This window comes from Heptranchias perlo, chromosome 14 (assembly GCF_035084215.1).
Source record: "Heptranchias perlo isolate sHepPer1 chromosome 14, sHepPer1.hap1, whole genome shotgun sequence".
NCBI lineage: Eukaryota > Metazoa > Chordata > Chondrichthyes > Hexanchiformes > Hexanchidae > Heptranchias > Heptranchias perlo.
The window spans coordinates 39,472,413-39,499,028 of NC_090338.1; the positions used below are offsets into that span (position 1 = coordinate 39,472,413).

The 26,616-nt window shown below is 44.2% G+C and overlaps 1 protein-coding gene across 1 annotated transcript in view; it reads right to left on the reverse strand.

Moving 5' to 3' along the window:
* LOC137332457 (PH and SEC7 domain-containing protein 2-like) overlaps nucleotides 1-26,616 on the reverse strand; it is a 149,272-nt gene that overhangs the window by 96,696 nt on the left and 25,960 nt on the right. Inside the window, exon 3 of the mRNA XM_067996315.1 lies at nucleotides 4,386-4,580. Within this exon, the coding sequence (XP_067852416.1) occupies nucleotides 4,386-4,580 (195 nt within the window). The remainder of the gene's footprint in view (nucleotides 1-4,385; nucleotides 4,581-26,616) is intronic.

Consider the following 26,616-nt stretch of genomic DNA (forward strand, 5'->3'; position numbering starts at 1 on the left):
AATGCGTCAAAATGCAAGGGGACTTAATTAACAAACTTGCAGAATAGGCATGTAACTGGCAAATGATTTTCAATATAGATATGTGAGGTGGTGCCTTTTGGTAGGAAGAATAAGGAGGCCACATGCAGCTTGGATAATAAGAGTTTAAATGGGGTGGAGCAGCAAAGGGATCTCGGGGTACAGATACACAAATCACTAAAAGTAGCGGCACAGATTGTTAAGGCCCTAAAAAAGGCAAACCAAGCATAGGGGTTCATTTCGAAACGGATAGAATTGAAAAGCAGAGAACTTATGTATAGAACCTTACTTGGACCACACAGGGAGTAGTGTGCACAATTCTGTTCTCCATATTATAAAAAGCATACAGAGGTATTGGAGAAGGTGCAAAAAAGATTCACAAGGATGATACTAGTACTGACAAAATGTACTTATCAGAAAAGGTTGTACAGGTTTTTTTCTCTAGAAAAAAGGCTGAGGGATGACCTGACAGAGGTTTTTAAGATAATGAAAGGGTTAGATAGGGTAGACGTAGAGAAAATGTTTCCACTTGTGGGGGACTTCAAAACTAGAGGTCATAAACATAAGATAATCACTAATTAATCCAATAGGGAATTCAGGAGAAACTTCTTTACCCAAGGAGTGGTGAGAATGTGGAACGCTCTACCACAAGGAGTAGTTGAGGCAAATAGCATAGATGCATTTAAATGGAAGCTAAATAAGCACACAAGAAAGGAAGAGAGAAGGGTTAGACGAAATAAGGAGGGAGGAGGCTTGTGTGGAACATAAACGCCAACATAGACCAGTTGGGCCGAATAGCCTGTTTCTGTGCTGTAGACTTGATGTAACTCAATATAAAAAGAGAAGCTATTAACAATCTCACTCAGATACAGCACAAAAATATCTGGTGTGGAAAATGGAGAAATTCACATCGGCTGCCCAAAGGGGAGGAAGTGATGCTTTAGTTGCACAGAGCCTTGGTCAGACCCCATCTGGAGTACTGTATTCAGTTTTGGGCACCGCACCTCAGGAAGGATATACTGACCTTGGAGGGGACATTGTGCAAATTCACCAGATTGATACAAGAAAGAAAAGACTTGTATTTATATAAACCCTTTCATGACCTTCCCAAAGCGCTTTACTGTCAATGAAGTACTTTTTAAGTGTAGTCACTGTTGTAATGTAGAAAATGTGGCAGCCAATTTATGCACAGTGAGATCCCACAATAGCAATGTGAAAACGACCAGTTAATCTGTTTTTTAGTGATGTTGGTTGAGGGATAACTATTGGTCAGGACACAAGGAAGATCTACCCTGCTCTTCTTCGAAATAGTGCCATGGGATCTTTTACATCCACCTGAGAGGGCACATGGGGCTTCGGTTTAACGTCTCATCCAAAAGATGGCACCTCTGACAGTGCAGCCCTTCCTCAGTACTGAACTGGAGTGTCAGCCCAGATTTTGCACTCAAGTCTCTGGAGTGGGACTTGGACCCACTTGCTTTAATCTGGGCAAGTCCTGCAATATATTCTGACTAAATTCTTAAGGACAGTGCTTGTATGCAGGCTTCCATGGACAGCAAGAGAAGCAGGAGCAGCCTAAGCAGCAAGGATAATCTGTTGCTATTCACTGCTGTTACCTCTTGATAGCCTTGCAGTGCTCGGTGCCAAATGGAATTGTCCTCTTCTGCCTGACTTCCTGCAAGAGTATTTCCAGTGCCTCTTTCTGTTCTCCTATAGACCTGGCGACCATTCTGGAATCTGAGAATTTATTCCCCCGAATAGAAATGATAATTATGTTGCCTAGCCTCTTAAGCTGCTACAGGCCTTTAAGTCCTTTACCCATACTTGATCTCCCAGCTTCCAATCAAAAGTATTTCCAATGCTTAGAGGACACCCAAATAATTCTAATGAGGTTGATCCCAGAATTTATAATGGGTCAGCACTCATAAGGTTGGGCGAGTACAAATTCTTCTCTGGCCTTCTTCCAGTCAAGCTCAGCAGGCATGTGTTCTGGTTGGCTTCTGAGATCTAGCATTTGCAGGGAGTGCATGTTGGGAAATTTTGGGTCCACAGTTAGTGACTTTCCTTCCACTAATATAAAGTATAGAAAATTTCCTGAGCCGTGATCCTGGTTTATGGAACTCCCCACTGGAAGTGCCAGATCACGGAATCACTCTTCAGGGTTCTCATCTGCCAATGGCAGCACCTGCCCTACAACAGTGAATCTTTGCCTGATAAAGTTACGCAATAAGCATAGACTAAGTGATCCTTGAGATCTTAGTGGGGCTATAATACAACACCCCTCCCTCAGTTTGTCCAAACATCTCAACCTTTGTTTCAACGTTTCAATTATCCATTCAACCAGATCCTGGTGCCTAAATGTACCTCATATTGCTATTCAGCTCCTGTTAATGGTTGTCTCAAGGTGGTCACAAGGCAGGGATCCAAATTATTCAAAATATCATTGGAATGCTTGTATACTTCAATTCTTTTTTCTGAACCTGTTCTGGCCATGTTGCTCGTTCTATCAATCTAACTTTGACAACATTAAAAAATATTATCTTATCTGCTCTTGCTCTTACAATTGGATTTAAATTTACTCAGCTGATTTGCCTTACTTTGTCTAGGCAACATGCTTCTACATCTATATCTGTCCTGGCCGAGCACTGTTCTCCCACCTTAAATGCCCCAGCTCCACCTGCTATGCTTCCCCACTGGTCTTCACTCAGCCCTGCTTCATCGCACAAATGTTTATTTTTCTAGCTGCAGCTGCTGTGATGTCTCACTGTGCTATGCCCAGCATGCTATTTTCAAGTTTTCAAGTTGCAGCTTTGGTCCTGACTTCACTTTGCTCTTCCAATGATACTCCCGCACAAGTCTTTTTCTGTCTTCCTACCCCTTCCAGAGCCCTGAAGTTATTGAGTCATACCAATAATTTGAGTAGTTTGGCTCCAGAATGTGAAATTAATACATTTTATGCTGTTTAATCACAGTGAATTGTCTACCATATATAATAACTAGTCTTATGTACTAAATCATTGAAATTTGAGGACAGAATTTGTGTGCTACAACCCTCACCGCTTATAGTGGGCACGTTCGTGTGAATGCGATTAGCCCGCCATATGCGATGGCTGGTCTAACGAGATAGTGCTGTAATATGGGCGTAAAAGTCCTCCGTTTCCTTTCTTTTTTTTGCTGAGTGACCAATCTTAATGAAACTCTCTCTTTCACTCTTATTGCAGGGGAGATGAAGAAAAGGCATTGAGTTTTCTATTGATGATAATCTGACAAAAATCTGTACATTCGGTCAATTTCACAGAAGCATTGAAATTGCAGCACAGGAGAAGCTACCCACTCTAACCTGATTTCCTGCCTGAGTGGTTTAGATTAGGATTGCTCAGAGTGCGATAACCCCATCTGCCCTCACCATGTTCACTCGTTGGCCAACGACTGCACAGAATAACACACTTAAATAGTCACATCAGGGCAGATTATTATCCTGAGCCTAAATTACTCCATCTGGAGAAATTAACTCTAAACTAACTCTAACATGGAAACCAGGAGACTGGTGTGAATTTCAATCCTGTAATTCACAGAATCCACCTAATTTAATTCAATATAATCTGAGTCAACAGTGTGAAAAAGGATGATAACCATTCATTAAATTGACAGTGACCCTTAACACAGCTGTTTCTGCCCCAAATAAACTGAGCACGTAAGACGCTATAACCGCCAACTTTGAAATTGACATTAATGCAAATGGATAATGGTTATTGCTTTTTGGATGATATAAGCGACTGCCCGTTTTAAATGTAGGCGTTTTAAGTGGTGGGGACTGTATTATTAAATGTAGTTTAGCTTAACACACTGAATTCAAAACTTTCCATAACGAGCAGGTAGCCTTACATAAGATGACAATTGAAGCTCCATGCACAAATGAACAGTAGTGATAGGAACACAGGAGTAGGCAATTTAGCACTTCGAGCCTGTTCCACCATTCAATGAGATCATGGTTGATCTGTGACCGAACCCCATATACCCGCCTTAGCCCCATATCCCTTAATACCTTTGGTTAACAAAAATCTATCAATCTCAGGTTTAAAATTAGCAAATGAGCTAGCATCAACTGCTGTTTGCGGAAGAGAGTTCCAAACTTCTACCATTCTTTGCGTGTAGAAGTGTCTCCTAACTTCACTCCGGAAAGTTCTGGCTCTAATTTTTAGGCTATGTCCCCTAGTTCTAGACTTCTCAACCAGCGGAAATAGTTTTTCTCTATCTACCCTGTGTATGTTTAGCCTTATGCAAATACAGATATTGAAACTTGGTAGAAGCAGTTAGTAAGCAGGCAAATATTCAAAAGTAATTCCCAGTGATATGCGTGAACTTACTTCTTTCCAAGGTGACGTGCCACATCACATCTTTTAAACCCTTCAAGATTGTACAGCCGCTTGGCAAGTCTTTTTGCAGGATCTATATCTGATTTGCAGCCATTAGCCAAAGTGTCAGTGCTCCCATGTTCTAGTTGCTCCATACTGCCCATTTCTGAATCAGAATCAGATAGGACTTCCTTAAAGTTGGCATCACTAGAATCGAAAGACAGAGATTTTGTTTTGTAAAACAACTCCAACTTCAACTTAACTGGCTACATATAATAACTAAACAAAACAGGTTAAAAATTATTTGAACAATATATTTACTATAATAAAGAGAATTAGTTTTGATGTGCATACGGTCTTGAGTGTCACTGCCTTACTCATAATAGCAAATACTTCATTAACTGTAAAGCGCTTTGGGACATCCGGAGGTCGTGAAAGGTGCTATATAAATGCAAGTTTTTCTTTTAACAACAACTTGCATTTATATAGTACCTTTAAAGTAGAAAAAGTCCCAAGGTGCTTCAGAGGTAAACTCAGACAAAGCTGATACCAAACCAAAGGAGGAGATATTAGATGGGGTGACCAAAAGCTTGGTCAAAGAGATTGGTTTTAAGGAAGGTCTTAGGGAGGAGAGGGTGGTGGAGGGGCTTAGGAAGGAAATTACAGAGCATGGGCCTAGGCGGTTGAAGGCCCAGCCGCCAATGGTGGTGCAAAAGGATTGGAGAATGCAGAAGAGGCCAGAGTTGGAGGAATGCCGAGTTCTCGGAGAGCTGTAGGGCTGCAGGAAGTTAGAGATAGAGGTGGGCAAGGCCATGAAGGGATTTAAATATGAGTATGAGAATTTTAAATTGGAGGCATTGTAGGACCAGGAGCCAACGTAGGTCAGCAAAAACAGGAGTGATGGCAGCAGAGGTTTAGGTGAAATTTACAATGCATGGAGAACAGGAGGCCAGCCAGTAGAGCACTGGAATAGTCATATCTGGAGCTAACAAAGGCTGCCAAGAGTTTCAGCAGCTAAGGCAGGGGTGGAGGAAAGCAATGTTATGGGGGTGGAAGTAGGTGGTCTTCATTATGGAGAGAATGTGGGGTCAGAAGCACAGCTCAAGGTCGAACAGGACACCAAGGCTTCTTACAATCCGGTTCAATCTGAGACAGTGGATGGAGAGGCTGATGGAATCAGTGGCATGGGTATGGAGTTTGTGGCGGGGCCAAAGCTGATGGCTTTGGTCTTCCCAATGTTAATCTAGAGGAAATTGCAGCTCAACTAAGACTGAATGTCAGACAAACAGTCTGACCCTCCTTAAAACCAACCTCTCTGACCCAGCTTTTGGTCACTCCTCCTAATATCTCCTCCATCGGTTTGGCATCAGTTTTGTCTGAGTGTGCCTCTGAAGCACCTTGGGCCTTTTTCTACTTTAAAGACACTGTATAAATGCAAGTTGTTATTAAAAGAAAAACTTGCATTGATATAGCACCTTTCACGACCTCAGGATGCATTGGAAGGGTCAAGAGAGGTGGTGGAGAGATGGAGCTGGATGGTATCATCTTGCATGTGGAAGCTGACCGGATGTCTTTGGATGATGTTGCTAAAGTGCAGTATGTTGATGAGGAAAAGGAGGTGGCCAAGGATAGATCCTTGGGAACCCTAGAGGTACAAAGTACAGTTTTTGTAATTGTGAACGGAAATCACTTCCAGAAAAAGCCACAATTCCAAAACGAGCTTCAACCAGTAATGCAATGTAACACATTTCCCCAATCCAGTTGGAGAAATCTACAAATTATTTTCTGTGCAAATTAGTTCCTTGACAATTGAATGTGGACAGTGCAATTGGGTTTCACATTAATGAAACAAAGAATGAACATAGAAACACAGAAAATAGGAGCAGGAGTAGGCCATTCGGCCCTTGGAGCCTGCTCCGCCATTCAATATGATCATGGCTGATCCTCTATCTCAATACCATATTCCCGCTCTCTCCCCATACCCCTTGATGCCTTTTGTGTCTAGAAACCTATCTAGCTCCTTCTTAAATATATTCAGTGACTTGGCCTTCACAGCCTTCTGTGGTAGAGAATTCCACATGTTCATCACCCTCTGAGTGAAGAAATTTCTCCTCATCTCAGTTCGAAATGTCCTACCCCATATCCTGAGACTGTGACCCCTTGATCTGGACTCCCCAGCCAGGGGAAACATTCTCCCTGCATCCAGTCTGTCTAGCCCTGTCAGAATTTTATATGTTTCAATGAGATCCCCTCTCATTCTTCTAAACTCGAGTGAATACAGGCCGAGTCGACCCAATCTCTCCTCATACGACAGTCCTGCTATGGCAAGTACATCCTTTTTTTAGGTAAGGAGACCAAAACTGCACACAATACTCCAGATGTGGTCTCACCAAGGCCCTGTATAATTGCAGTAAGATATGCTTGCTCCTGTACTCAAATCCTCTTGCAATGAAGGCCAATATACCATTTGCCTTCCTAACTGCTTGCTGCACCTGCATGTTTGCACCTGCATGTTTGCTTTCAGTCCCTTTGTACATCAACATTCCCCAATCTATCACCATTTAAATAATACTCTGCCTTTCTGTTTTTCCTTCCGAAGTGGATAACTTCACATTTATCTACATTATACTCCATCTGCCATGTATTTGCCCACTCACTCAACTTGTCTAAATTGCCTTGAAGCCGCTTGACATCCTCCTCACAACTCACGATCCCATCTAGTTTTGTGTCAACAGCAAACTTGGAAATATTACATTTGGTTCCCTCATCCAAATCATTGATATATATTGTGAATAGCTGGTGCCCAAGCACTGATGCTGTGGTACCCACTAGTCACTGCCTGCCACCCTGAAAAAGACCCATTTATTCCTACTCTTTGTTTCCTGTCTGTTAACCAATTTTCAATCCACACCAGTATATTACCCCCAATCCTATGTGCTTTAATTTTGCACACTAACCTCTGATGTGGGACTTTATCAAAGGCCTTCTGAAAATCCAAATAAACCACATCCACTGGTTCTCCCTTATCTATTCTACTAGTTACATCCTCAAAAAACTCGAGTAGGTTGGTCAAACATGATTTCCCTTTCATACATCCATGTTTACTTTGTCTAATCCTGTTGATATTTTCTAAGTGTCCTGTTATCACATCCTTTATAATAGACTCTAGCATTTTCCCTACTACTGATGTTAGGCTAACTGGTCTGTAGTTCTCTGTTTTCTCTCTCCCTCCTTTTTTAAACAGTGGGGTTACATTTGCCACCCTGCAGGAACTGTTCCATAATCTATAGAATTTTGGAAGATGACAAATAATGCATTCACTATTTCCATGGCTACCTCTTTTAGTACTCTGGGATGGAGATTATCAGGCCCTGGGGACTTATCGGCTTTCAGTTCCATTAATTTCTCCAACACTATTTTTATACTAATACTAATTTCATTTAATTCCTCCTTCTCACTTAGCATTTCTGGGAAGTTATTTGTGTCCTCTTCCGTGAAGGCAGAACCAAAGTATTTATTTAATTGCTCTGCCAGTTCCTTGTTCCCCATTCTCCCATTTCTGACTGTGAGGGACCTACATTTGTCTTCACTAATCTTTTTCTTTTTACATACTTGTAGAAGCTTTTACAGTCCACTTTTATGTTCCTTGCAAGTTTACTCTCATACACTATTTTTCCCCTCTTAATCAATCTCTTGATCCTTTTTTGCTGAATTCTAAACTGCTCCCAATCCTCAGGCTTGCTACTTTTTCTGGCAACTTTATATGACTCCTCTTTGGATCTAATACTATCCCTAATTTCTTTTGTTGGCCATGGTTGGGCCGCTTTTCCTTTTGTGTTTTTGCGCCAGAAAGGAATGTATAATTGTTGCAATTCATGCATTCGTTCCTTAAATGTTAGCCATTGCCTATCCACCATCAGGCCTTTTAATGAAGCTTCCCAATTTATCATAGCCAACTCACTCATCATACCTTCGTAGTTTCCTTTGTTTAGATTTAGGACCCTAGTTTTGGATTGGACTACTTCACTTTCCATCTTAATGAAGAATTCTATTATGTTATGGTCACTCTTCCCTAAAGGACCCCGCACAACAAGATTATTAATTAACCCGTTCTCATTGCACAATACCCAATCTAGGATAGCCTGTTCCTTGGTTGGCTCCTCAACGTATTGGTCTAAAAAACCATCTCGTACACACTCCAGGAATTCATCCTCCACAGTATTTTGCTAATTTGGTTTGGCCAGTCTATATGTAGATTAAAGTCAACCATGATTACTGTAGTACCCTTGTTACATGCATCTCTAATTTCCTATTTGATGCCATCCCCTACATTACCACTACTATTTGGAGGCCAATAGACAACTCCCACCAGTGTTTTCTGCCCTTTGGTGCTCCTTAACTCCACCCAGACTGATTCTACATCTTGATTTTCTGAGCTAATATCCTTTCTCACGATTGCTCGGATTTCATTCTTTTTGGCAGATAGCGATCTAAATCATTTAATTGACTATCTCTTAAGAATCAATCCAATTTTAAAACAAATTTCTCTAATTGAAAAACTGACAATGAAAAACAAATAGGGCGTAATTTTAACCCCCGAGAACGGGTGGGTTGGGGGCAGGTGGGCAGTGAAAATACTGAGTTTTCGGAGCGGGACCACATCCCGGCTCCAATGTGCACACTTCCAGGTTTGACTCAGGCGTGTTAGGATGCACGCGCACACCTGGAAGTCCCACTGGCATTCAAAGCCAGTGGGCCGATATTTAAAGTGCCAATTTAGGTAGTTCAAACACTTAAGGGGATTAAATTTTTGCGGATTCTGCAACAGAATCGAATTTAATTACTGAAAGTGTCTCCCGTGGCTTCTGAAACCTGCCATAGAAACGGAGGCGAGTTGAGGCCGAAGCTCATTTGGACCTTTAAACCAGTGATTGACACATCTGTATAAAAAGGTGAGGTTTTGCAGCAGGGCAATCAGTTCTCTCGGGCAAACCTTTGGCTGGGAGTGCTTTGTGTTTAGACCGAGATTTCTTGTGTTCAGACAAATTTACCAAATTTTGGACCCTCTCAAATTGACAACATCAAGACGAGGGGCACAATGGATCTATTTCACAGTACATCTGAGGAGGAGGCACATCACCATCCACGGCAGCCACATCGTGCAGTTCTGGGATCTGCAGGTGCACAAGACAGAGGTGCGCAACAAGGACCTGAACGAGAAGAGCAGAGAGGGGACCAACGGAGGGGTCAAGGTCTCAGGAGGCACTACCCACGTGAAAAGGATGTACAGGCAGAGGCTGAGCTTTCCGGACCTCTGAGGAGCAGTGCCTACGCAGGCTCAGATTGAGTTGGCAGGTGGTCGCAGACATCTGCACGCTCCTCTATGCAGAGCTGCTCCCAGCTGGGCCTGGTGGCCACACATTGCCCATCGTAGTTGAAGTCACCACCGTCCTCAATTTCTTCACCTCCGGGGCGCCACCTGTGACATCTCCAGGGTCTCTCAGTCGTCTGTACATAAGTGTATACGACAAGTGACGGATGGCTTGTTTGCCAGGGCATCCAACTACATCAACTTCCCCCGCGACGATGTCAGCCAGATTGAGAGGGCAATGGGTTTCAACTCCCTGGCTGACTTCCCATGGGTGCAGGGCGCAATTGATTGCACACACGTAGCAATCCGAGGACCTGCACATGAGCCAGGACTGTTCATAAACTGAAATGGATGTCACTCCATCGCACAGCTGGTTTGCGAGCACCGGAAGAGGTTTCTGCAGGTGTGCGCCACCTGGCAGCTGCCATGACTCCTTCATTTTGCACGATTCCAACATCCCGACCCTCTTTCACACACAAGACAGACTTAAGGGCTGGCTCCTTGGAGACAAGGGATGCCCCCTGCAGATGTGGCTCATGTCACCTGTGAGAAAATCCACCATAAAGGCACAGCAGTGGTACAACCAGAGCCACATCACTACCAGGACTGTCACTGAACAAGCCATAGCAATGCTGAAGATGCGCTTCAGGTTCCTGTATCCATCTGCGGGAGTGCTTTAGTACTCACCAGCGAGGGTGTGCAGAATAATCGTTGTGTGCTGTGCCTTGCACAACATAGCGCAGCAGAGAGGATTACAGGTGGAGGAGCTCGAATGTGTTCATGAAGCATCCTCATCTGCCGGCAACATTGATGAAGAGGAAGAGGAGGGGGATAGAGAACCCAGAGTAGCAGCGCACATCGCTGCCTGTGATGCCATGGATTCCTCATTTCTAACAGGTTCTCATAATGAGATCTGCAAATTGAAGATTTTGAACTATTCAGGCCACCTGGGACAATCACAAACGCCACCAGCAACCACCCCCCTCCTCCTTCTGTTTGCTCAAACCAGTCCTTCAACCACGCATACACCTATTCCACACACGCCCAATGGATGGCATCATGTCTTGGCATTCATGATGAAGCACATAAAAGGGCAAATTCACAAAAGGGACTCAATAATGGGAAAGACGTGGCAGTGGTGGTGAGAATTATAACATTTAATGTGACATAAGAAAAAAATATATAAATTAACATGACATTTCATCAAACAGCCTTGTGCATACCAATGGTGAATTACAATACTTTCGTCTTTCTCTTCCTACCGCTTCTACGTGGTGCATGCCCTGTGGCTTCAACAGAGGTAGTGGCAGGTTGCTCAGGTCCCTGCCTTGACTGCTGAGGTGCTCTTGGCCTATGGCCTCTGGGTTTTGAAGCCCATGAGAGCCCCAACAAAGACTGCTCCACCTGCACCTGTGCAGGGGCAGACTCGGTCATCGGGAGAGGAGGAAGCATTGCGGTTACTAGTTGGGGGGGGGGGGGGGGGGGAGGTGGCAATGGGTGAGAGGTGAGTGTGTTTTAAGTGGAGACTCTCCTTCCATGTCCCCCTTCACCAACATCCCTCTCCCAGGCCAATGCAACATCACTCCCAACACACTGCTAGCCAGCAGGCTGGTGAGATGTGCCGCGTTGAAACGCCATGGCTAAAGTAGCTGTCTGCCTGTTTAAGGCGGCAGACATATTGGCATCCAGAGTCCGTACCTCCGTTGTCATGGCCTGCATCGACTCATGATTTGAAGCTCAATGCAGGATATCATTCTCTCCATCACAAAACCCATATGGTTCACTAATGTCCTTTAGAGAAGGAAACCTGCCGTCCTTACCCGGTCTGGCCTATATGTGACTCCAGACCCACAGCAATGTGGTTGATTCTTAATTGCCCTCTGAAATGGCATAGCAAGCCACTCAGTTGTAAAATCTCGCTACGAAAAGTCATAATAAGAATAAAACCGGACGGACCACCCAGCATCGGAACACTAGGCACCAGACACGACAAAGGCAAACCAAGCCCAGTCGACCATGCAAAGTCCTCCTTATTAACATCTGGGGACTTGTGCCAAAATTGGGAGAGCTGTCCCACAGACTAGTCAAGCAACAGCCTGACAGAGCCATGTTCACAGAATCATACCTCTCAGTCAACGTCCCAGACTCTTCCATCACCATCCCTGGGTATGTCTAGTCCCACCGGCAGGACAGACCCACCAGAGGTGGCGGTACAGTGATATACAGTCAGGAGGGAGTGACCCTGGGAGTCCTCAACATTGACTCCGGACCCCATGAAATCTCATGGCATCAGGTCAAACATGGGCAAGGAAACCCCCTGCTGATTACCACCAACCGCCCTCCTTCATCTGATTAATTAGCCCTCCTCCATGTTGAGCACCACTTAGAGGAAGCACTGAGGGTAGCAAAGGCACAGAATGTACTCTGGGTGGGGGACTTTAATGTCCATCATCAAGAGTGGCTTGGTATCACTGCTACTGACCGAACTGGTCGAGTCCTGAAGGACATAGCTGCCAGACTGGGCCTGCGGCAGGTAGTGAGCGAACCAACACAAAGGAAAAACCTACTTGACCTCGTCCTCACCAATCTACCTGTCGCAGATGCAACTGTCCATGACAGTATTGGTAGGAGTGACCACCGCACAATCCTTGTGGAGACGAAGTCCCGTCTTCACACTGAGGACACCATCCAACGTGTTGTGTGGCACACCACTGTGCTAAATGGGATAGATTCAGAACCGATCTAGCAGCTCAAAACTGGGCATCCATGAGGCGCTGTGGGCCATCTGCAGCAGCAGATTTGTATTCCTGCACAATCTGTAACCTCATGGCCCGGCATATTCCTCACTCTACTATTACCAACAAGCCAGGAGATCAACCCTGGTTCAATGAGGAGTTTGGAAGAGCATGCCAGGAGCAGCACCAGGCATACCTAAACAGGAGGTGCCAACCTGGTGAAGCTACAACTCAGGACTACATGCATGCTAAACAGCAGAAGCAACATGCTATAGATAGAGCTAAGCGATTCCACAACCAAAGGATCAGATCCAAGCTCTGCAGTCCTGCCACATCCAGTCATGAATGGTGGTGGACAATTAAACAACTAACGGGAGGAGGATGCTCTGTAAACATCCCCATCCTCAATGATAGCAGAGTCTAGCACGTGAGTGCAAAAGACAAGGCTGAAGCGTTTGCAACCATCTTCAGCTAGAAGTGCCGAGTAGATGATCCATCTCGGCCTCCTCCAGATATCCCCACCATCACAGAAGCCAGTCTTCAGCCAATTCGATTCACTCCACGTGATATCAAGAAACAGCTGAGTGCACTGGATACAACAAAGGCTATGGGCCCTGACAACATCCCGGCTGTAGTGCTGAAGGCTTGTGCTCCAGAACTAGCCGTGCCTCTAGCCAAACGGTTCCAGTACAGATAAACACTGGCATCTACCCCACAATGTGGAAAATCTCCCAGGTATTTCCTGTCCACAAAAAGCAGGACAAATCCAATCCAGTCAATTACTGCCTCATCAGTCTACTCTCAATCAGCAGCAAAGTGATGGAAGGTGTCATTGATAGTGCTATCAAGCGACACTTACTCACCAATAACCTGCTCACCGATGCTCAGTTTGGGTTCCGTCAGACCTCATTACAGCCTTGGGCCAAACATGGACAAAAGCTGAATTCCAGAGGTGAGGTGAGAGTAACTGCACTTGACATCAAAGCAGCATTTGACCGAGTGTGGCACCAAGGAGCCTTAATAAAATTGAAGTCAATGAGAATCAGGGGGAAAACTCTCCAGTGGCTGGAGTCATACCTAGCACAAAGGAAGATGGTAGTGGTTGTTGGAGGCCAATCATCTCTGCCCCAGGACATTGCTGCAGGAGTTCCTCAGGGCAGTGTCCTAGGCCCAACCATCTTCAGCTGCTTCATCAATGACCTTCCCTCCATTATAAAGTCAGAAATGGGGATGTTCGCTGATGATTGCACAGTGTTCAGTTCCACTCGCAACCCCCCAGATAATGAAGAAGTCTATGCCCGCATGCAGCAAGACCTGGACAACATCCAGGCTTGGGCTCATAAGTGGCAAGTAACATTTGTGCCAGACAAATGACCATCTCCAACAAGAGAGAGTCTAACCATCTTCCCTTGACATTCAACGGCATTACCATCGCCGAATCCCCCACCATCAACATCCTGGGGGTTATCATTGACCAGAAACTTAACTGGACTAGCCACATAAATACTTCAGCTACAAGAGTAGGTCAGAGGCTGGGTATTCTGCGGCAAGTGACTCACCTCCTGACTCCCCAAAGCCTTTCCACCATCTACAAGGCACAAGTCAGGAGTATGATGGAATACTCTCTACTAGCCTGGATGAGTTCAGCTCTAACAACACTCAAGAAGCTCGACACCATCCAGGACAAAGCAGCCCATTTGATTGGCACCCCATCCACCACCCTAAACATTCACTCTCTTCACCACCGGCGCACCGTGGCTGCAGTGTGTACCAACCACAGGATGTACTGCAGCAACTCGTCAAGGCTTCTTCAACAGCACCTCCCAAAACCGCGACCTCTACCACCTAGAGGGACAAAGGCAGCAGGCACATGGGAACAACACTACCTGCACGTTCCCTCCAAGTCACACACCATCCCGACTTGGAAATATATCACCGTTCCTTCATTGCCGCCGGGTCAAAATCCTGGAACTCCCTTCCTAACAGCATTGTGGGAGAACCTTCACCTCACGGCCTGCAGCGGTTCAAGAAGGCGGCTCACCACCACCTTCTCAAGGGCAATTAGGGATGGGCAATAAATGCTGGCCTTGCCAGCGATGCCCACATCCCATGAACAAATAATTTTTAAAAATCCCTCACTTACCTGCGCCACCACTCCATCAGTGATGGAGTTGGACTCCTCCGTCCTCTCCGCTATCGTGGAGCGTGTATGTGGCACGTTTTCCAGTACCTCGCAAAGGTGCAGCTGTACCTCTACCATTCTCAATCTCAACTATGGTCCCCGGGGTTCAGCATGTGTGTCCAGATGAGCAGAGCTTGGAGAGGAGTGCGCTTGCCGACGCGGACTCTCCACAGCTGCCTCTGCTACCAGTGTCTGCTTGTGCATACTTGTAAGTGGTGAATCACCAGGTGACAACCCAACGACTTGGCTAATAGACCCACCGAAGTACCAGTATCTGCGCTGGTGCATGGTTGTATGTCATGTGATGGTGCACCCTCAGAAGGAATCGCCTTCTTCCACAGAGGCTGATTCTTCATGACTCCAGAAAGGCCCTGGAAGACAACATTAACCAATTTAATTATTCATCAGAAAAGTGACAATATTTCCAATGATCATACTGAGATGTGGAACAGGTCAATCATTGATAACATCATTTCATCATATGTGTGAAGGATGTTAAAGTTCTGTCACCAGCCATCTGCGGGTTGCCAGTCTCTCCATCTCCGACGGCCAAGCATGCAACCATCCAACTGATGTCCATGTTATTTGTGGTGGCCCTCCTCCAGTCCTATTCCTGTCCCTTGCATTTTGCACTCTCTTCTCCTCTAAGGGGAGGAAGGGCAGACCCGTGAGCAAATGAAGGTGACATCTTCACCTGATAGCCTCACCCAAAGCAATGCATCTGACAATGAAACAGATGCATCAGAGGATGACTATCAGACAGATTCACATTGCATCAGGATTGAGGTAAGTGGCAGTGGTGGGTGCATAAATGGGGAGGTGAGGAAGTGCATAGAAAGTGAAGGTTAGTTGATGATGAAACTTAAGTGGGTGTGAGGTGTGATGTGATGGAATAAGCTTAACAACACAAAGTGAGAGAGGTTGTGGGGGGGGGGGCGGTTCTTTTCATAGGATTTGGGTGAATCAGCAAATGTACTAACTTTTCCTGACCTGGTTAGTTCAATAAACCACTTCCTGTATTGAACCCATTGGGCACCGTGCTCCTTCTGCTGAGCTCCTCTGCCACCTCCAGCCACACCACCTTAGGTCTTTTCATCTCGTTAGCCGGGTACAGGACATCCCTCCTGCTTCTCACACCAACCAGCAGCACCTCAAGGGAAGCATCGCTGAACCAGAGTGCTGCCTTGGCTCTGTGTCGATCCATTTTCCTTGTTCCTCCTTCAAAATCTATTTTTGCACTGGCCCTTTAAATAATCTAGTTCACAGCACGTCATGCCGCTGCACAGTACCCCCGCCGCACAGCTTGGACACACGAAACCCAGAAGTAAAATTAAGGGCCTTCAATTCAGTTGCGATCGCTCAAACTGATGAGCTAAAATTATTTCTGGGTTTCCCACGCGACTAATTACCCACCCACTGAGTTCCTGCCGCCATACTAAAAACATGCCCATAGTGTTTACTCTCTCTAATTAATCCATGACATGCTTTGGAACAGTTAATTTTAATGTGAAAGTAAATATCAATAGCTTGGGCATAAGAGGAAAAAAGGATTAAAACAGTGGGATAGATTTTCTGATCGGGTGTTAGTCACAGTGTGTTAATAGCACCTAATCCTGCCTAATTTTGCAGGGTCATCTTAAGTCTGGCGTTGGGAGCTTGCCCAGAGGGCTGCTCACAAGTGGTTATTGCTACATCTAAGGAGTATGGCTACTGAAGGTGTCCCCTCCAGGACACATTCCTCATAGGACATCATTATAAAATGCCTGGAAGGAGGTGAAGGAAGAGGACTTCAAAGCATAATTGACTGTTACTGCCACTGTCAGTGCCAGCCCTATCGTGCATGTTAGCTTGTGGTATACTGCAACAAATGGCACAGTTGTGTTGAGTATCAGAGAGCGGTAGTGGTGTGTTTGGAGTTGTGTTGTGTTGAGCATCGGAGAGCGTGAATCTCATGATTGACTGTGGTCAAAAAAAGTGACCGAGCAACAAAAAAATGATTAAAGGATCTCTTGCTATCGCTATGACAACAATCTGGAAAAATCTTGTGGTTGGACTACTAACTACTTAAGAGTTAATAAACTTTGTACACCTTGTAAATAAATGAGAAATGATTTAACAAAAAAAACAGGCTTTAATCTGAATTGTAGGTACAAGGCCAGGAACAACCTACTATTTTAAAATGAGATAAACAAACTGAAATGCTGCCTTCCCTGACGAGAATGTGTTTAAAATTATACAGAATTTATTTGTATTAGGATCTTTGTGCAAGTTTTAATGGCACAAAGACTTTTTTCTTTTAAAAAGTAAAATGGAGTTTGGTTCTTTTTCATTCAGCAAAGTTTTTTTTAAATTTGTGTGAAATCTGCAAGAGTCTGACAATATCTGGCTCTGTCTTTTTACTGCAAAGCAGTTAACCCTTTCCACAGACAACTGTTTTTAATTCACCAAGCAACAACTTTTGCATTGCTGAATGTAAACATATATTGGGCATTATTAAATTTTAAGTTTCTTAATTTGAGTGGATATTTCCCACAGTGACAGCAGGAAATCATGAATTGACAAATTAATCCCTTAGCCTCTCAAGAAGAGCCACAATGGATTGTCTCTTTTTCTTTTCTTTTAAAACAGGGGACCATGGTTTTCGGAATCGCGTGAGTGTTGATGGGGCAGGATTACCGAGAGTAGTTCTTTGACATAAAGGTGGCTTCACAAAGTTACGGAGAAACCTTTGCTGGAAAAGTGTTGGTGCAGGAAGAGATCCAGTGGTGGTGTTAATAATTTAAGACTTTATCTGCTGACATCGGCAGATATCAAATGTCACAGCGTGGTGATGATTTGGACTAAGACTTTACCTCTCAAAGGCTCAGCTTTAACCCATTCACTCATTTGTTATCTTCCAAGTCAGAATTCTTGGGATGGGGGGAGACATGGGGTGGGCTTAATTTGTTTGCAAAATTGAAATTGATAAGATGAATTGGTATCAGTTGCTGTTCATGCACTCGAGAAGGGAAAATTTATCTGCAGTTTAAGGGGATAATCAAGTGTTATTATTTTAAGAAGAGTCCAGTTTAATGCTGTGTATCAAGGAAGAAAGTTTTTTGGGAAAATACAATTGTGCATTGATAAGTTCTGTCAGTCCAATAATACTGCTCTCTAGAACAGGGATAATTTTGAAATGACAAAATGGACAGTTAACAGAAACTGCAAGTCAGTGGCAGTTAACAGTTAATTAGCTGTAAGTGTTTGTCTGAATAGAGGGTAATTACTGTGAGCTGGAAGCTGATTGAGCAATTGTAACTGCTGTTCTCAAAAGGTGTATAAAGTATCTGCTGAAGAGCAAAATGGAATGGATTATGGACAGAGTGGGAACTTGAGAATTTGGTGAGAGTGGGAATTAGGTATAACAGGGGATGGACAGTGAACAGAGAGGAAGAGTTGTAACAGACCTGGAATAAAAGGGTAGGTTAATCAGGATAAGTAAATTAATAATGAATATCTAAAGGGAGTTTAGGAAAAAGTTTCTAAATATAATGGATGGGCAGCTGAGACCCATTGTCTGCAATTCCTGCACCATATGGGAACTTCAGGATGCTTCAGGAGTCCTGGAGGACCACATATGCAGGAAATGCCTCCAGTTACTTGAGCTCAAGCTGAGGGTTTGAGTTTGAGGGGCAGCTGGAGTCACTACAGAGCATAAGGGATGTTGAAGTTTCCTGGATTGTATGTTCCAGTAGGTGGTCACCCTGTGGCCACAGAGTTTAAGATAGCAAGTGGGTGGTCACCTGAAAGGGTAGGAAGAGACAGGCAATGCAGGAATTTTCTGTGTGCCACACTCAAACTGGTAATACCACTGAGGGTGATGACACCTCACAGGTGTGCAGTCCTGAGCATAGCACAATGGGGCAAAGGACTGCACAGGGGGGCACAATGAAGTGTAGAAATGCAGTAGTCATAGTGGATTCCATACTCAGGGGGATAACCAGGCATTTCTGTGACCATTGATGTGAGTCCATCATGGTGTCTTGCCTCCCTGGTGCTAGGGTAAAGGACATCAGAGGGTGCTGAACATTCTGGGGGGGGGGGGTGGTGGAAAACAGCCGGAAGTCATGGTCCATGGGGTACCAATGACATAGAATAGGAAAGGGATGAGGTCCTGTGGCTAGAGTTTTAGGAGCTAGGGAGGAAGTTAAAAAGCAGGACCTCAAAAGGTAGTAATCTCTGGATTACTCCCAGTGCCATGTGCTAGTGAGTACAGAAATAGGAAGATAAGGCAGATTAATGCATAGCTAGAGACATGGTGCAGGAGGGAGGGATTCAGATCCTTGGGGCATTGGGACTGGTTCTGGGGCAGGAGGGACCTGTTCAAGACAGACAGGTTGCACCTCAACAGACCAATGTCCTTGCTAGGAGGTTCACTAGTACTGTGGGGGTGTTTAAACTAATTTGGCAGTGGGCTGGGCACCAGGGTGTAGCATTAGAAAAGAGTAATAAGGTGCTCAAAGAATAAGGTGAGACAGATAGCACTAGAGTAAGAAATAGTACAGTATTAGGTGGGATCAGACTAAGTGATAATGAAAAGGTTGAAGATAGGTTTACAGTGCATATGTGTAAACACATGAAGTGTGGTAAATAAGGTTGGTGAGCTGCAGGTGCAAATAGCCACATGGGAATATGATGTAGTGGCGATAACTGAGACCTGGCTCACACGGGCAGGATTGGGTACTAAATATTCCTGGATACAAGGTGTTCAGGAAAGATAAGGAAGGAAAAAGAAGGGGGGGGGGTGGTGGCAGTATTGATTAAGGAGAATATTGCAGTGCTGGAGAAAGAGGATGTCTGTGAAGGGTCAAAGACAGAGTCTATTTGGTTAGAGTTAAGAAACAATAGGGGTGCCATTACACTACTGGGTGTATTCTCTAGGGCACCAATTAGTGGGAATAATATAGAGGAGCAAATTTGCAGAGAAATTAGAGATGCAAAAACTAGAGAAGTGAAAATGAGGGACTTCAACTATCCTAATATAGGCTGGGATAGTAATAGTGTAAAGGGCAAAGAGGTGGAGGAATTTCTGAAGTGTGTTCAGGAGAACTTTCTTGATCCGTATGTTTCTGGTCCAACGAGGAAGGAGGCATTGCTGGATCTCATTCTAGGGAATGAGGTGGGTCAAGTGGAGCAAGTGTCCGTGGGGGAACATTTAGGGGACAATGATCATAGCATCATAAAGTTTAGATTAAATATGGAAAAGGACAAGGAGCAATCTTGAGTAAAAGTACTTAATTGGGGGGAAGCCAATTTCAGTGGGTTGAGAGCAGATCTGACCTGGGTAAATTGGAATCCAAGATTGGCAGGCAAAACTGTAATTGAACAATGGGTGGCTTTTAGAGGATTTGGTTCAGGTACAGTCTAGGTACATTCCCACGAGGGGAAAGGTAGGGCAGCCAAAGCCAGAGCTATAGAGATAGATTGACAGATGTCAGGTTGATAATACAAATGAGAACCAGGATGAATATAGAAAGTACAGAGGAGAAGTGAAATGAAATAAGAGGGGCAAAGAGAGTGTATGAGAATAGACTGGCTACAGACATAAAAGAATCCAAAAGTCTTCTATAGTAAATGGGTAGTAAGAGGAGGGGTGGGGCCGATTAGTGACCAAAAGGGAGATCTAAGCATGGAGGCAGAGGGCATAGCTGAGGTACTAAATAAATACATTACATCTGTCTTTACCAAGGAAGATGCTGCCAAAGTCACAGTAAAAGGGGAGGTAGTTGAGATAATGGATGGGGTGAAAATTAATGGATAGATGGTGGAAAGGCTGGCTCTACTAAAAGTAGATAAGTCACCCGGTCTGGATGGGATGCATCCTAGGTTACTGAGGGAAGTACGGGTGGAAATTGCAGAGGTACTGGCCATAATCTTCCAAATGTCCTTAGATACAGGGGTGGTGCCAGAGGACTGGAGAATTGCAAATGTTACACCCTTGTTCAAAAAAGGGTGTAAGGATAAACCCAGCAACTACAGGCCAGTCAGTTTAACCTCTGTGGTGGGGAAACTTTTAGGAACAATAATCTGGGACAAAATTAATCCACACTTGTCCAAGTGACTATTAATAAAAGGAAAGCCAGCATGTATTTGTTAAAGGCAAATAGTGTTCAACTAACTTGATTGAATTTTTTTTGATGAAGTAACGGAGGGTTGATGAGGGCAGTGTGGCTGATGGCTATAATGCCACATAATAGACTTGTCAGCAAAACTGATGCTCACAGAATAAAAGGGGCAGTGGCAGCATGGATACGAAATTGGCTAAGTGACAGAAAACAGTAGTGGTGAATGGTTGGTTGTTTTTTGGATTGGTGGAAGGTATACAGTGGTGTTCCCCAGGGGTCGGTACTAGGACCGTTTATCTTTTTGATATATATTAATGACTTGGGTGTACAAGGCACAATTTCAAAATTTGCAGATGACCCAAAATGTGGGAGTGTAGTAAACAGTGAGGAGGCCATACAGGCTGGTGGAATGGTCATACACGGCAGATGAAATTTAATGCAGAGAAGTGCGAAGTGATACATTTTGGCAGGAAGAACGAGGAGAGGAAATATAAACTAAATGGTACAAATACAATATAAATAGAGGGCACAGGAACAGAGAGATCTGGCAGTATATGTGCACAAATCATCGAAGGTGGCCGAGCAGGTTGAGAAAGTGGTTTTTAAAAAAGCAAATCGGATTCTGGGCTTTATAAATAGAGGCATAGAGTACAAAAGCAAGGAAGTTATGTTGAACCTTTATAAAACACTGGTTCAGCCATAACTGGAGTGTTGTCCAATTCTGTGCACTGCACTTTAGGAAGGATGGGGTGCAGAAATGATTTACTAGATTGGCTCCAGGGATGAGGGACTTCAGTTACATGGATAGACTGGAGAAGCTGGGGTGGTTCTCATTAGAGAAGGTTGAAAGGAGATTTGATAGAAGTGTTCAAAATCATGATGGGTCTAGATTAAGTAAAGAGAAACTGTTCCCATTGGCGGAAGGGTCGAGAACCAGAGGACACAGATTTAAGGTGATTGGCAAAAGAACGGACAGCAATGTGAGGAAAAGCTTTTTTTACACAGTGAGCAGTTATGATCTGGGATGCATTGCCTGAAATGGTGGTGGATGCAGATTCAATCATGGCTTTCAAAAAGGAATTGGATAAATATTTGAAGGGAAGAAATTTTCAGGGCTACAGGGAAAGAGTGGGGGAATGGAACTAACTGAATTGCTCTTACAAAGAGCCAGCACAAGCTCGGTGGGCCGAATGGCAGCCTCCTGTGCTGTAACGATTCTATAAGCACAATATAGCGGTGTATTTTGGGAAATATAATCTCCAAGAAGAGGTTAAGTAAAATAAATAAAAATGTGTTGATAACTTGGACCAAGTTGTGACTGTTTAGTCTGTTTTAAGGATTAATGATATTGTATTGGACAGCAAAGTTCGTCCAAGGCTCATGAATGAGATGAAATGGTAATTAATGGGATGTGTAAAAAGGTATGAGACAAAATGATTGAAGGTATGTGATGGAAGCAAAGAAATGGATCCACCAAATGTGGTCTAGGGTTGTTGCCCTAGGTGATTGAAAGATCTGTAAGTGCACCCACTAGTACATTCTAGTGGAAGTCAGGAAAGTGTAGGTCAGAGTAGTTAATTGATAGCTTTCTCTTGGAGATGTTTGTATCCTTGTCTCTACTGAACAATAAGAAAATGCATTTGATAGCCTAGCCAATACCCAAGACATCGAGACCGTGCATGGGGAGATAAGCAAAGATCTTCAGAACCACCCCGATCTTTTGATAAGATAACCTGAAAACCCAGAAATGGCTTGTATCTGATCATCATGCGGAAATGCATGATGAAGGTGCACTAAAGAACGGGCACACTTTCGGTGCAATGTATTATGATTTTCTTTCTCTGTATCATGATGTATAATATTGGCCAAATGAAACTTAGACTAAAAGAGCAAATGGCTCGAGAAACTTGATGCTAGCAAGGTGAGGACCTTAGAAAAGACCATGCAGGGTAACCAGGAGCTATTGAAGATTAAGACTATAGAAGTAGTAAAGGAAGCCATTTTCTTGGAATATTTCTGAAGTTTAAAAACCCTAATATTGAAAGACTGATGTGCATATTAAACAATGTAATGCTGCCATTAAAAAGGGGACATCTACCCTTGGGAATCATGCATGATGGGAGATGGTTTACAACATAGGTCAGCACCCATGGGCTAGAATAATGAGTTTTGTTATAGCCCAGATAATTGCCCTCATAATTCTAATTGGTACAATGTGTTGGTTCAAACAATTAAGAGACTGCCACAGAAAATCCAGAACTTGGAATTGGCTACTTTGATTAAAGGATGAGGGGGTCAGGAACTAGTTCCTTCAGCATATAAAACTTACTTTTAGGTTAGGTGTTTTTAACATTTAAACTAAATAAACCATTCATGTTTATGGTTGGGCATCTTAATGCATAAACAGCACACTCTTATAAACCTAAGATAGGTAGGAATTGTAGGACAGTAGCTAAGGATCATGAAGTGGCCAAGTTCACCCAGAATGTCAGGCTGAGCGAGGTGATGCTGAAAGCTGCTTATGTTGCAGGCTTCGCGATAAGGGTGATTGTTGAGACTAGGTAGACCTTGGGCATATCTGATAAGGAGTTAAGTAATGTGAATAACAAATCTTGACGCACAAGACGGAAGAGAGTTGCAGTCAAGCAGCCATTGAGACAGATGCATCGTATGCAGCTACAACACACAAAAGGAATTTGTTAACTAATTAAAGGTATTAACAAAGAACAGTGAAATCTGGGTGGCACCAGATTTATCTTGCTGTACTCTGATCTAGGGCATGTGGATGTGTTGGTGTGATGTCACCCAGAAGAGTGTCCTGGCTTGTGGTTTCACCCTAGATGAGCACTCCCCCAATTGTACTGTCAGTGTTCAAAGGTGGTTTTCGGGACGAGGAAGACATTGGTACATGGGAAGTGGCAGTTACTCTAACTATATCGGACTTTGCTTACCATCATTTTGCAAGCTCATTCCTGATCCCAGTGAACATTCATAATGCTACTGAAGTTCAGGTGGAAATCGGTTTAAGGGAGAAAGCAGAGAAGGCGGTTATACAGTTTGGACATCCGATTCCACCACTGAGTCTTAACTATACTTGACCAGACAGTCACTTCAGAGCGCCACCTAATTGATCTACAACAATGAAATGCGGCCATAGAAAAGGAGGACAGCTAGGAGCGCATCAGTGATGGTATTGTAATGCTTTGTGTTATATCCTCAATGTATAAAATGGTACTTGGAAATGGATGTATTGTGCTCCGGAGCTGTGAGCTAAGGTTGGAGTGGATGTGTGAGCCAAAGAGGGATATGCCTTAGGCACAACAGATGGAATATGCAAGAAAAGCAGTTTTCAGGCTTCCTAATTAATATTGTCAATCTTCAGATAAAGATTGCTTAAATCTTGTTAGTGCGTCCTCTGTGTCCACGTCATGAGACACATGTTGCCATTATTATCCTATGTTTATAGGATGATGACATGGGAAACCATTAGTTGCCTGTTTCTGATGCCTTGTGGATTGTGACACAATGTTTGAGCCCTCCTCTCTTTTTGGGCCCACAAAGTCCTGCAAGAACTAATGGGTGGCTATAACGCATATAAATAGAGACTTAAACTGTACTAGTTTAGAATATTCTCAGAGCAAAGACTGGACTGCTCAAGTGTTATTACAAGGCCATTTGAGACTGATCAACTCTGAACCATGACAGTGTAAAGCTTTGCCAGGTTGTATCGCAATGTCTTATTTAGTATGTTATAATACTATTTTAACATACTTATATTGCAACCTCTTAGTAAAACCTTTTATACTTTGGAACAGAATACCTTTAGCCTCTTGATTTAGAGACCGAACCACTGAACAAATTATCTACAATCTGGATCTTCTATCATCCTCATCTTCAAATCCCTTCTAAACTTCACCCCACATTCTGTGACTGTGTCTGCAATGTCCTCCAGTCTTGCATCCCCTTCTGCATCCTTCAAACATCTAACACTGATCTTTTGTGAATCTCCCTGTCCCATCATTGGTGGCAGAGCCTTCAACTGCCTCAGTCATACTCTAGAACTGCCTACCTGAACCCCCTCCCCCATTTCTCTCTACCTTTTTAAAAGTTTCTCAAAACCCATCTTTTCAACCAAGCTTTTGGTCACCTCTCCTAACACTCTCATGTCTAAGTGACCACTCCATTATCCCTTATTTTAATTTTTCTTCCTCCTATAAGTGTCTTAGGGACACTTTCTATATTAAAGGCACTATATAAATGCAACTTCTTGTTACAGACCTGGAGCCTATGTATCCAGTTCTGCAGGGTCATTGCCTGTATATGTTGACTGGAGAATACTGGCAAGTAAGCACAGTCTGTCTCCAGTGCAGTCTGACCTGCCTGGCATCACTCCATTGCTTGTCGTCTTTCCAGAGAACATAAGTAATTGGGGGGTATCCCTTAGGAAAGCAACTGCCCCAATGTTATAGACATAGCAAATATAATTGGCACAAAGGGGTAAATTTTAACCCCCAAGAACGGGTGGGTTGGGGGTGGGTGCACAGTGAAAATAGTCCTTTTTCAGAGCAGCACCGCATCCCAGCTTCAACACGCTTACTTCTGGGTTTGACCCAGACGTGTTTGGATGCATGTTTCCTGGAAGTCATAGTTAAAGGGCTAATTTAGATATTTAAACCACTTAATGATTAACTTGTTTAAGTTACACAAACCATTTTAAATTCTCCTGAACGTGTCTCCCTGAAACATGCCATGGAAATGGAGGCTAGTTGCAGCAGACCCTCATTTGGACCTTTAAACCAGTGCTTGACACGTGAATAAAAGGTGACGTTTTGCAGCAGGGCAATCTGTTCTCTCTGACAAACATTTGGCTGAGAGTTTTTTGTGTTTAGACTGAGATTACTTTGAGACTGAGAATTCTTGTGTTCAGACATATTTACCTACATTTTGGATCCCCTCAAACTGACATCAAGATGGGGACGCAATGGATTTATTCTCCCGTACACCTGAGGAGGAGGGATAACACCAGCCACAGCAGGCAGGGCGTGCCGTTCTGGGAGTTGCAGGTGGGCTACAAGGAGCTGGAGAAGAGCAGAGGGGGGACCAACGGAGGGGCCAAGGTTGTAGGAGGCACTACCCACGTGAGCGGGAGTACAGGCAGGGATTGAGCTTCCTGGACCTGAGGAGCAGTGCCTACGCAGGCTCAGATTGAGTCGCAGACATCTGCACGCTCCTTCTTGCAGAGCTGCTCCCGGCTGGGCCTGGTGCCCACACATTGCCCGTCACAATTAGTCACTACTGCCTTCAATTTCTTTGCCACTGGTGACATCTCCAGGGTGTCTCAGTCATCTGTCCATAAATGTATGCAACAGGTCACAGGTGGCTTGTTTGGGAGGGCATTTGACTACGCCAACTTCCCCTGCGACGACATTAGCCAGACTGAGGGCAGTGGGTTTCAACTCTCAGGCTGGCTTCCCTGGCACAATTGATTGCGCACACGCATAGCAATCCGAGGACCTGCACATAGGCCGGGACTGTCGGTCAACCAAAAGGGATATCGCTCCATCAACACGCAGCTGGTTTGCGAACACCGGAAGAGGTTTCTGCAGGTGTGTGCCAGATTCCTTCAGTTTGAACGAATCCAACATCCTGGCCCTCTTCCACGCACAAGACAGACTTAAGGGCTGGCTCCTTGGAGACATGGAATACCTCCTGTAGAAGTGAATCATGACATGCGAGAAACCCCACCGAGGCATAGCAGTGGTATGACGATAATCACTTCAACACAAGGTCTGTCATTGAACAAGCTGTAGGAATGCTCAAGATACGCTTCAGGTGCCTGGATAGATCTGGG